Here is a 13435-nt window from a genome sequence, read left to right on the forward strand (position 1 = left end):
GGCCTTTGGTTGATCTCTCCCCCTTACTCCCACCCTCCCCTACCTTCCCTCTGATGTTTGATGGTCTGATTGATGCTTCTCTGTCTCTGGAACTGTTTTTGTTCATCATTTTATGTTGTTCATTATATTCCACAAATGAGTGAGATCATGTGATATTTATCTTCCTCTGACTGGCTTATTTCAGAAAGGAATTTAATAAAGGTGTGAATTCATTTTATTCAGGAACATTTGTAAATGAAGACTTTGGATTCGTCTCTGTGGTAGATAAACAGTCATAATTAGATGATGGGGCTGGTCCGAGATCGGTGGGCTCTGCACAGCATGGGTATGTACTGTCCACATAAATATGTAGTGTGGCCTGTGTATAATTTCAATATACCCAGAATTTAATACAAGCATGTAATGTGTAGAAAAGCATTTTATTTATAAACGGCTTTTACATACTTAGTAATTTTGACTACTTCAAGAGTTACCTTTTTTGCTCAAAAGCAAGATTCCTTTTCATTATCCTAAAGCTTTAGACTGTACTATTTTATTCCTTGTATATCCTTCACTATGAGTAAAATTAGACACACTAGCCTTTATTGTGGTTGACATTATTGATACTAAGTGCACATTATTTTATTTCACTTTTGAAAACAACCATGGCAGGTTGTATTGATATCCTTTGTTCCTTCTTTCCTTTCTTTCATTTTTGTTCAATTTATGAAGTTATTAACTTAGTAAATGGCCTTTGTAAAGTAATCATGTGTAACTCCCTAAGTAAGGCACTGGCTTTTTCATTATACTGTGTCTTTATTTGAGTGTTAGATTTTATTACACATTAAGAACTAACTAGTTTTAATTGCATATAGGATCTTCTTAAAGATATTTTGCTCTTGAATAAATATAATCTTATTTATACTACAAAGTGTAAAAATCATAATAATGAATTAACATAAAACAAAACTAACTTGATGTTATACTTCAAAAGAAAATGACAAGTTAAGGTTTAAAAATTTATAACCCAAGTGACAGAAAGGCCATGACTCACACTGGCCTAAACTGTTTTTCTCCAGAGATGCATGAATCCCATAATTATAAATTTAAACTGGTAAATAATGCTGCTTCTACACCACGGCAAAAGAAAAGAGCCATATTAACCACAAACAGACGTAGAGAAAACCACAAGTAATTTGTTCCACTCATCGGGTTGAGGTGAAAATGGGGAACTCTGTAGTTATCAGTGGTAAACATGTTTATTTTACCTTTATGAGAAAAGCAGAAATGAGATTAATTCTAATTCAATATTGGAATATATAATAAAAGGAGCAGAAACTAATGAGTTTAGGATCTTTCCATGCCTTAAAAATGATCAGATTATCATAATAATGCCCATTGAGACAGTAATTTCTAAGGATCACTGAACATCTAGCTGTAAGGAGGAGTAAATAGAAATGGAAAACAGAAAAGAAATACAAAATATTCTTCAGTGGTTTGTTTTTATATTTTTTTGCATTTTAATTTCTTTATTGATTAAGGTATTACACATTTGTCCTCATTCCCCCATTACCTTCCCAGCAGCAAAGGTTTCTGTGTGATGAAGAAGATATGCTCTTTGCCCGTTATCAAGACAGAGTGTGATTGAAAATGAAGCCTGAAATCGTTTACACAAAAAAGGAAACCAACAGACTAATCTCACTTATAAATTTAAATTAAATCAGGGGTGGGGAACGTCCAGCCCACAGGATACATAAGGCCTGAGAAATCATTTGGTCTGGCCCTGCCAAGGCATTAGGGGTGACTTAATTAAATGTTTGACCAAATACAGCAGGCTAAGTTTTTTTTTTTTTTTTAAATATATTTTATTGATATTTTACAGAGAGGAAGGGAGAGGGATAGAGAGCTAGAAACACCGATGAGAGAGAACCATCGATCAGCTGCCTCCTGCACACTTCCCACTGGGGATGTGCCCGCAACCAAGGTACATGCCCTTGACCGGAATCGAACCCGGGACCCTTCAGTCCGCAGGCCGACGCTCTATCCACTGAGCCAAACCGGCTTCGGCCAGCAGGCTAAGTTTTAAGTTGATAATTTTGTATGGCCCGTGAATGATGTTATAAATATCCAAATGGCCCTTGGCAGAAAAAAAGTTTCCCACCCTGAATTAAATACTAAAAAATTAATTATTAGCAAACAGCAACACTTTCAAAAGTTAAGTATAGGAATGAAAATGTGCTGTATGTAATAATCAAGGATTATAGATCATGTGCATAATGTTGAAAAGGTTTTGGATAAAAAAATCAATATAAATTATTTTATAAAATTAGTTTTTAGAGAGAGACAAAGGGAGTGGGGAAGAGAGAAACATTGATGTGACAGGGAAACATTGATAGGTTGCCTCCTACCCGCCCCCTAGTGGAGATCCAGCCTGAAACCCGGGCATGTTTCCTGACCAGGAAAACACCTGCAACCTTTTGGTGCACAGGGTGACACCCAACCAACTGAGCCACACCAGCCAGGGCTCAATATGAATTCTTAATTCAAAAGAACTTAACTTTTAAAACCACTAAAATATAAGCCCTACTTTAAGACATATGTTCAAAAGCTATCATTATACTTATTGATAAATGTTAATAGCATTTTCATTAAAGTTAGAAAAAGGCAATGATTTTATTATTATTATTGTTGACTAGAGGCCCGTTGCACGAAGATACATGCAAGAATAGGCCTTCCTTCCCCTGGCTTCACTCCTGGCCACCCAGGAGCCTTTGCAAGTCTTTGCTCCCGGCCGCCTCCCGGGACCCCGCAAGTGTTTGCTCCCAGCTGCCCGGAAGCCTTTGCAAGTCTTGGCTCTGGGCCGGAGCACCGCTCCTGTAGCTCCCTCCGACCCCCGCCCTCCCCTTCATAGCGGGCGTCCTGCCCCACCCAGCTGCTCCATGCCTGCATATGCAAATTAACCCCCATCTTTATTGGGTTAATTTTCATACTCACTCCTGTTTGGCTGATGGACATGGTGGAAGTACGGTCAATTTGCATATTTCTCTTTTATTAATGTAGATTAATATTGATTGCTTTGTTGGTGCTAGCCAACATACATAATGAAGAAAAGAAAAAAACAAATAATCTGAAATTAGAATAAAAGGCAAAATTAATATTATTGGCAACACAAATATGATCTTAAATACTTTAAGAACCCTTAAAAGCTTCATGCCAAAAATTACAAATAGTAAGGAAATCTGATATGTGGACTTGTTTAAAAATAATATGTAAAAATTAACAGTCTACTAAACTACACAAGCCAGGAAAATGTGATAAAAAGTTAAATGCCAAATTTATAAGACCAAAAATCAGAAAAAAACTATAATGAAAAATACTGGAAATAAATTTATTACTTTAAAGTTGTATTAATGAACATAAAATAAGACATACATAATGGAAAAAGACACTATTTAAGGATTAAAGACAGTTTAAAGATGTAAGTTATCTCTCTATATTTATACATTTAATGTGATTCTGTTGAAATATATATTTAAAATTGGTTTGAGAGAGAGAGAGAGAAGAGAAAAACATTGATGTGCTAGAGAAACATCCATCAGTTGCCTCCCATAGGCACCCAACTGGGGATCAACACAAAATTGTTTTGATGTATAGAGCAATGTTCAAACAACTGAGCCACCAGTCAGGCTAATGTACTATATTTTAACTTAGTAGATTCTTGAAAAGTTCATTTTAAGCTTTTTAAGGCATAATGAAGTTTAATGGTTGATAATATATTTTTAAAGAAGAAATGTAATATAATATTGGGGACTCTATATGAAAGTACTAAAGTATATTGTTAAAGAGGGATATTTTACATGTAGTTTGAGTGGGAAAGACAGATTAGAGAATATAGGAAAAACATAAACATATAAGAATGTATTATATGCTAAAGTTAATATTTCATATCATCAAGAATACATTGATTTATTCACTAAGTAGGGTTAGAAAAATTCAGCAACCATTTGGAAAAGAAAAATTTTTATAAATTTGAGTTTCTACCTCATTTATTACACACACACAAACACACACATACACACACCAAATAGACCCACTTACAAAAGGAAACTATATAACTTACGATGGAAGCTTCATTTTATAAACTCAAAATAATGAAAGCATTTTATTAATATCAAAAAAGAATAATGGTTTGAGCAAGTCAAGTATTATCCATTTAAACACCCTTAAGTAACATAAATAAAGTTAAAACAAAAATGAAATCTAAGACGAATAATGCAAAACATATGGCAAGAAACTAGCTAATATTCTCAACTTAAAAAGTGAGAAAAAAGTTACTTAATACAAATGAGAAGTCTCAAAGAAATAAAATAAGCACATGACAACCATAATACAAAATATTTCATCTTTTGTTGGCTTTTTATTTATAACTAGAGGCCTGGTGCATGAAAATTCATGTACTGGAGGGTGGTCCCTCAGCCCAGCCTGCCCCCTCTCACAGTCCGGGAGCCCTCAGGGTCAGGAGGTGACCCGGTGATCAGGGGAAGGCGATGCCCCATAACACCTCTGTTGTTGCCACTGCCGGCAGCACAAGCTTTGGCCGGCCCTCGTTACCAGTGCCTCAGGTGGCCCTGGGCGGTTGGGCAGCCGCCATCTGAGACTTGCCTGTGCCTCAGGCTGGCCCTGGGCGGCCAGGTAGCTGCCATCTGAGGTTTGCCTGCGCCTCGGTCCAGTCCTGGACAGCTGGGTGACTTAGGGGACTGGGGGACTCCGGAGGCAGGTGTATAGAGCGGCTGGGCCTGCCTGGGGGTGGGCCTGGTCTTGCCACGCACCTGCCACCTTGGTGGGGCTGAGGGGACTGGGTGCCGCAATCTTGTGGCTGTGGGTGCCACCATCTTTGAGGGCGTGGCATTCAATTAGCATATTCCCTACTTATTGGCTGTGGGCACCACCATCTTTGCAATGGTGTGAGGGTCAATTAGCACATTCCCTCTTTATTAGGTAGGACAAGAAAAATGAAGTTAAATAACATTGATCAGATTTATATATTTAAAAATCTGAATAATGCTTAATGCAGTAGAAAGAGTGAGCAAAAAGTCTTTTAAATCTATATTTGGTACTACATAAATTGATAAAGTCTCTTTGGATGGAAATTTTCAATCTTTATGAAAATTTAAAAAGGAAATGCTCTTTGATACTCAGTAATAATTCTTATGGAATTTTTCCTAGAGAGAGGTACTAAAACAGTTTATGGGTGTGTATGAAATTTTATGTATATAATTATTTCATAGTGAAAACTAAGAAACAATTTGAATATGCATTGAAAAAATTCAGTCTATCTATACTAATTATAGAGGAATATGCAAATTGTCTGGGACACCATCACATAATGACCAATCAGGACGGGGGTGGGGTCGCAGCAGGAGCTTTCAGCATGCCTGTGCCGGGGGTCCAAAGGGCGCAGAGAAGAAGGGAGAATAAATAGGCATTTAGGGGGATCAGGCAAGGTGGGGAGAGCAGATAGGCTGTTAGGGCGATCAGGCCAGGAGGGAAGAGCAGATGGGCAGTTAGGGCGATCAGGCCAGGAGGGGAGAGCAGTTAGGGGGATCAGGCTGTCAAGGGAGAGCAGTAAGGCAGTTAGGGGAATCAGGCAAGGAGGGGAGAGCAATTAGGGCCATCAGGCCGGCAGGGGAGCAGTTAGGGGCATCAAGAAGGCAGGCAAGTGAGCGGTTAGGAGCCAGTGGTTCCAGATTGGGAGAGGGATCCCAGATTGGAGAGGGTGCAGTCCGTGCTGAGGGAGCCCCCTCCATGCACATAGTTCATGCACCAGGCCTCTAGTCAATAATGAGATTTTTGTCCATATACCAATAAGACATAATGCAAGCAGCTATTTATAAAATTTGACAACTTCAAAACACATGATTAGAATAATCACTAGGATATTTGCTTAAGTAAAAATAATCATAGAACATTTTGTATAGTTTCTTAAATACATGTTTTTAAAGGGGTGTTTAGGGGAAACTGTCCATTTTTCTCAGTTGGGGAAAATGCACTCTATCTTCTGGCAGAATTCCAACTAAAACAACATATATATAATACCTGCAAATTTTGTGTTTTCTTTTTTTTAATACAGAGGGATTTGGGATTGGTATCTCAGAAATTTTTAAAAAATGGAAATTTAACCATGAATTATTCTGGGCAACTTGTAGAGAGAAATAGGAGAAAATAGTAGATTTTATAGTCTTATTTTTAATAATTTACTAAGTACTTATTTTACCTGTCCTGGGAAAATATATGAGGAAAAAAACCACTAATATCAATCCCACATAGAAAACACTCTAACGTCTATATTAAACATAAAAATACCAGAACCCTTTATGCTTTCTCTCTTTTTTCTTATCAGCATCTGCATTTTTCCTTACCCGGTGCATTGCTGTAGCTCTGGGAATCCATTTCATTGTAATGGTAATGATATGGAGTGCCATCATCATAAATTGTAAGTGATAACAGAGACATAGATAGCATTGCTGATCTAACGATTGTAATACATTACTTTGATTAATACTCAGCAGGTCAGAAACATAAACTAGCAACATTTAATGTGCCTTTATATTTTAGCTATTAGTCTAGAAACTTGTCAATTATTTTTATTTTTGCTTGAACTGTGTCACAACACATAACTTTCTAATAATTATGATTATTTTAATAGCATTATTCAACCAAGCAGTGCCAATTTCCTTGAACGGTAAGAGAAAGTTTTCTCATATTTTGAAGCACAAATTGCATGTATCTGTGTATACTGGGGATTAGGCATGTATCCAATGCTGCTAACAGGAAAGTTTATAGGACAGATCATGTATAATCAAAATCTACACTTGAAACCTATATAATGTTATTAACCAATCTCATCCCAAAAACTGTAATAAAAAGAAAGTGTAAAAGAAAATGATTCTTGTCCACAATTCACTATAGCTTTTTAAATTTTATTTTATTTTTACAATGAAGGAGTAATTGTAAAAAGTGGAAAACATAGTTTTGGCATATCTATCTATAAATACGTAGAGGTATGTCATTGGGTATGACCACAATGGCCTAATATTTGGAATTTTAGAGTTATAATAAAAAAGGTATTTACCCTGCCTCGAAAAAAAATCTGGTATAATGTTCAGACATGTGCAGAATTAATAACATGTTCTCCCTTTCTAGAAAGTTACTGTGGCCCATGTCCTAAAAACTGGCTATGTTATAGAAACAACTGCTACCGTTTTTTTAATGAGAGCAAGGACTGGTTTCAGAGCCAAGCTTCCTGCATGTCTCAAAATTCCAGTCTCCTGAAGATATACAGCAAAGAGGACCAGGTGAAGTATTGTTTTAATTCATCCGCCTATATTGAGTCCTACCATATGTGGCAATGCTCTGGAATATGAACCTGACGTATAATAGAGACACTAGGCTCTGATACACCAACCCCAAATTCTTCTGTATTCAAAATAAGAAAGCACAAAAATTGCAGGTACTATATAATAAATGTGTTGTTGAAGTTGGAATTCTGAAAGAGGACAGAATGCACTTTCCTCAACTGTGGGGAAAATGATTAAATGATTATAGCCTTCTATTTCCTAACATTCTGAGAACTGGCTTTATTTGTGATTTCAAACAGGATTTCTTTAAATTGGTGAAGTCCTATCATTGGATGGGACTAAAAAAGAATTCAACAAATGGAACCTGGCAGTGGGAAGATGGCTCCATTCTCTCTCCAGATCAGTAAGTCTGTACCTATAGGTCTCTAGTTGTGGATTTGCCTCTAAGCTATTCCTTTGGTCACTGAACTATCACATTTTCCTTCACACAATGCCAGGACATCCCCATATGCTAATAGAGTCAGTCCAAAACTCTTGGGGCCTAGATTTAGTACTTTGGGAAGCAGCCAGTACCCATAAAAATGAGTAAAATTAATTGTTTGCTATGTGCTAAATACTGTGCAAACTATTTGCTCTGAACATATGTGTGCAAGACTTTGTATGAACATAGGCTCTCCTTTTTCTTACATAAATACCTAGGAGAGAAACAGATGGATCTTGTAATAAATACTAGAGGCCCGTGAAGAAGATTTGTGCAATAGGCCTTCCTTCCCCTGGCTGCTGGGAACGGTTTTCCTCCAGCACCCAGACCCAGGCCCTCGCTCTGGCTGCAATGGAGAAGCCAAGCCTCTTCAGTCTTCAGTATTCAGTCTTCAGTCTTCAGTCTTCACTCGGGCCGGAGCCTTCAGTCTTCCTTCTGTGCCTGCATATGCAAATTAACCCGCCACCTTTGTTGGGTTTATTTGCATACGCAGTCCTGATTGGTTGGTGGGCATCGTGGAGGTATGGTCAGTGTGGCAGTCGGACATCCCTATCACAATCCGGGACTGCTGGCTCCTAGCCATTCGCCTGCCTGCCTGCCTGATTGCTCCAAACTGCTTCTGCCTGCCAGCCTGTCACCCCCTAACCACACCCGTGCTGGCCTGATTGCCCCCAACTGCCCGCCCCTGCCATCCTGATGGCCTCCAACTGCCCTCCCCTGCCGGCCTTGTTGCCCCCAACTGCCCTCCCCTACCAGCCTGGTCGCCCCCAACTGCCCCCCCATAGGCCTTATCCCCCCCACTGCCCTCCCTTGAAGGCCTGGTCACCCCCAACTACCCTCCCTTGCTGGCTATCTTGTGACAACATGGGGGTGGCCATCTTGTGATGACGTGAGGGTCAATTTGTGTATTACTTCTTTATTATATAGTGGGTACACATATAAAGAGTTTCCAGACTTTCTACATTGACTAATTTCCAATGTATAAAAATAGTAGCACCTAATTTATAATAGAATGCAATTTTCACTTTTATTACCTGAGTTGGCTACATTTCACTTATCTAAAATTAAAAAGGCCAGGCATGGTCCTTAAATCTGCTATAATGATAGTATTTCAGTACCTATATTTAAGTAAATAGTATTTCATTTTTATATTTCTGCATTAATGTACTCATACATATGATTTGTTTTCCTCTCTAATCTAGACTAACAATGGCTGATGTGGAAAAAGGAACCTGTGCAGTTTACGGTTCAAGTTTTCAAGGTTACACAGAAAACTGCTTAACTCCAAACACATACATCTGCATGCAGCAGATTGTGTGAAGAGTTTGTTATTTATAAAATATAAAGGATTTCAAAATAAAAAATGCCATTCTCTTTCTTCATGAAGAAAACTTCCAGAAGAAAATGCCACCAATATTTATTAACTATTTTTTCATCTGACATGCCACAAACCATATACTTGCAGCAAATAAAAAATAACAATTAAATGATGTATCTTATGTAACAATGTTTCATTTAATTTTTAAATTATTGAGTGATGAACAAATTCATTTTTAAGTTTAATAAACTGCTGATAATACTTATGGTAGAACTAAATTTTAATCCATAATTTTATTAAATATTCACAAATATGAAACTAATAAAGCTTTTAGAACTTTCAAACACAATACATTTGAAAATTAAATATACTTAAAGCTGGATGAAGAGTATATGCGGATTTATTAAATTTGCTATTTTTGAAATATTTCTTAAAGTTAAAAATAATCCTGGAAAAGTTTCAATGTTTCCTCTTCTCTTTTTGTTAATTAAATTTATTGGGGTGACATAGAGTAATAGAATTATATAGGTTTCAAGCATACAATTCTATGATACACCATCGATATATTGTATTATGCGCCCACTACCCAAAGTCAAATCTTCTGCCATCACATATTTAACCCCCTTTACCCTTTACTACTCTCCATCCCCCTTCCTTCTGGTAACCACCATACTGTTGTCTACATCTATGTGATTTTGTTTGTTTTTCAGGTCTGTTCATTTGTTGCTTTCAGTTTTATATCCTGCATATGAGTGATTCAATCTCCATATGTTGTCTTGTTACATATACAATGACCAGTGTCTTTGCAATTGCCATCAAATAACTGACTATTTTTCATATGTATATTTGCAATGATTAGAGACAATGTCAGGTTTTGTTAACTGGAGCCTAGAAGAGAAAAGAATTTCTATTTTTACTAAAATTTGTTTCATAGATCAATTCTATTCTTAAAGGTTACCATGCACTAATTAAAATATAAAGGAACATACATTTCTGTGGCAGATGTATTAATCCTATCTAATAAAGAGGTAATATCCTAATTGACCGTCACACCCTCACAAAGATGGCAGAGCCCACAGCCAATAAGGAGGGAATATGCTAATTGACTGCCATGCCCTCAAAGAAGGTGGCACCCACAGCCACAAGATGGTGGTGTCCACTCCCCTCAGCCCCGCTGGGGTGGCAGGTGTGTGGCACGGCCAGGCCCGCCCCCAGGCAGGCCTGGCTGTTCCACTTGACTGCCTCTGGAGTCCCCCAGTCCCCTCAGGCCCCCAGCTTCCCAGGGCTGGCCCGAGGCACAGGCAAGCCTCAGATGGAGGCTGCCCAGCCACCCAGGTTTAGCCCGAGGGATGACCAAATGACTGAACTAGCAGGCTGCATGTGTCCTCCAGGCTGGCAAGGGGGTTAGTGAGGTGCAACCAAACGACTGAACAGCAGGCTGTGTGGGGTGACCAGGCCAGCAGGGGGGTTAGTGAGGGACGACCAAACGACTGAACAGCAGGCTGTGTGGGGTGACCAGGCCAGCAGGGGGGCTAGTGAGGGACGATCAGACAACTGAGCTGCAGGCTACATGGGGTGACCAAGGCTGGTAGGGGGGGGGTAGTAAGAGGCGACCAGGCTGGTGGGGGGGGCAGTTGGGGGCGATTAGCCTGGCAGGGGTGGGCCAGTGATGGCTGAATAGGCCAGTGGGGGGCGCAGTTAGGGGCAACCAGGCTGGCAGAACAGGTAGTTGGTGGCAACCAGGCTGGCAGGGGCCAGTTAGGTGTGACCAGGCCAGAGGGGGAGGCAGTTAGGAGCAACGAGGCCAGCAGGGAGGGAGAAGTTGGGGGCAACCTGGCTGGCAGCAGGGAGCAGTTAGGGGTGACCATACTGGTGGGGGGGGCAGTTAGGGGTGATCAGCCTGGCATGCAGAGGTAGTGAGGGAAGATCAAGCCACTGGGGGACGGGCAGTTAGGGTGACCAGGCAGGCAGGTGAGCAATTAGGACCCAGCAATCCAGGACTGGAGAGGGTGCAGGCTGGGCTGAGGGGACCCCTCCCCATGCATGAATTTTATGCACTAGGCCTTTAGTATGTAAATAATAAATAATATTTGTTCCATTCAACTCCTAAGGAAGGAAAATGGCAGAGCAAGGAACTCCAAAACACTGGTCCATTAATGCAATGATAAAGCTGACTATAACTGACTCAAAATTTTCAGAGATCTGGAATCTAATTTAAAAAAGTGACAACAAGCAAGTGCTTGTTTAATGAAGAAAAAAGCTTCTATCTTTTGGTAAGAGAGCATTTGTTTCATTTAAAGTAAATGAACCCAGGTCAGTGTTGCTCAGTTGATTAGAGTGTTGGCCCTTACACCAAAACTTTGCAGGTTCCACTCCTGGTCAGTGCCTATACCAGGTTGTGCCAGAGGCAGCTGATCTCTCTCTCTCTCTCTCTCTCTCTCTCTCTCTCTCTCTCTCTCTCTCTCTCTCTCCTCGGTGAGGATTTAAAAAACAAGTAAATGAAAGAGAGATGTTAAAATTGATTTTAGTCCTGATTATCAGCCCTATGTGCTTGAGAAAATAGAATCTATACTAATAAAAGGGTAATGTGCTAATTAGACCAGAAGACCTTCTGGGAGACCTTCCGGATGTCCTTCCAGACAAAGCCATGGTGGCGGGGCCGAGGCAGAGGCAGAGGCAGTTAGGGGTGATCAGTCCAGGAGAGGAGGGCAATTGGGAGTCATCAGGCCAGCAGAGGGGGTCAGTTAGGTGGAGCAGGCCGTCAGGTTGGGCCAGTTGGGGGTGGGCAGGCCGGTGGGGGGGGGGCAACTGGGGATGAGCAGGCTGGAAGAGAGGGGGAGTTGGGGGCGAACAGGCTGGTGGGGAGGATAGTTGGGGGCAAGCAGGCCGGAAGGCAGAGTGGATAGGGGTGATCAAGCACGCAGGCAGGCAAGCGGTTAGGAGCCAATGGTCCCAGATTGCAAGAGGGTGCAGGCTGGGCTGAGGGTCACCCCCCCACACCCATGCAAAAATTTCGTGCACTGGGCCACCAATCTTTTATATTTATCTTAATAACATGGTAGGATGAATGGAGTACCTCCTATACGTTAGCATTTTAATAAGAAAATTGGTGCTATAAGAGTAGTTTTCAAATTTTGTGTCAGGACTCCTTTCAACTATTAAAAATTATTCCAGAGACCCCCCAAAATTTTGTTTTTTGGATTATGTCTATCCAAATTTGTTATATTAAAAATGAATTTGTTATAGTAAAAAACATTGACTCATTTATATGTAACAATACTAAATACATATACATTTTGTGTTACTATAAAAATAATTATAATCCCTCCCAAAATAGTGCCAACATTGTCCTTTTTTTTCATTTTGAAAATCTTTAATTGTCTAGCATAATTGAAAAGAGTATTTTTATATTTCCTCCAGTGTTTATTCTTCTTTGATATGTTATAATGTTTCAGAAATACTTCCATTCACTCATGAAAAAAATGAAACTGAAAGAGAAAATCACATTTCAATATTATTTTGAACACTAGAGGCCCAGTGCATGGAATTCATTCATGGGGGTGAGGGGTCCCTCAGCCCGGCCTGCACCCTCTCCAATCTGGGACATCCCTCTCTCAATCCATGACCGCTGGCTCCTAAGCACTCACTTGCCTGCCTGCCTGATCGCCCCTAAATGCTCTGACTGCCTCCCTGATCATCCCTAACCACCTCTGCCTTGGCCTCCGCCACCATGGCTTTGTCCAGAAGGACATCCAGAAGGATGTCTGGAAGATGTCCAGAAGGATGTCTGGAAGACGTCCAGTCTAATTAGCACATTACCCTTTTATTAGTATAGATAGTTTTTCCTTCACAGTCCTCTCATAAGTGTCTTTGTACATTATGTAGTAAATTATTATGGTTCAGAGAAATAAAAATTAAGTCCATACCTAGAAAATCAGCTGGTTTCTACTAGAGTGTAAATCATTAGCCACCATACTAAACATCATTGTTATTCATTTCTAAAGGTCAAATATTTTAAGAGTTCCAGGTGTGTTGGAGTACTCAGTATCACATTTAATAGAAAACTTCACATCGTGGAATTTAACATCTAAGTATATGCGCACCAGATAATTAATTAATATTGCTATTCTGGGGCGGGTGTTTCAAAATAGCTGGGAGAGCACAGCTGGTGTGGCTTGGTGGTTGAGGTCAAGGTTCGATTCCCTGTCAGGGCACATACCAGGATTGCTGGCTCAATCCCCAGTGTGGGGTGAGTAGGAGGCAGCCAATCAAGGAGTCTCTCTCGTCATTGATGTTTCT

At 39.9% G+C, this 13435-nt stretch overlaps 1 protein-coding gene across 1 annotated transcript; it reads left to right on the top strand.

Annotated features, from left to right (window-relative positions):
• Positions 1-282: 282 nt before the first annotated feature.
• LOC308244613 (NKG2-D type II integral membrane protein-like) lies at positions 283-9138 on the top strand (the record flags this gene model as incomplete). The annotated part of the gene is made up of 7 exons (XM_080660761.1): positions 283-325; positions 1059-1154; positions 6380-6472; positions 6686-6721; positions 7183-7334; positions 7637-7740; positions 9021-9138. The coding sequence occupies 7 exons, from the start codon at positions 283-285 to the stop codon at positions 9136-9138; spliced, it is 642 nt and encodes a 213-aa protein (XP_080516887.1).
• Positions 9139-13435: the final 4297 nt, after the last annotated feature.

This window comes from Plecotus auritus (assembly GCF_963455305.1).
Source record: "Plecotus auritus genome assembly, chromosome: 3".
In the NCBI taxonomy this organism is placed as follows: domain Eukaryota; kingdom Metazoa; phylum Chordata; class Mammalia; order Chiroptera; family Vespertilionidae; genus Plecotus; species Plecotus auritus.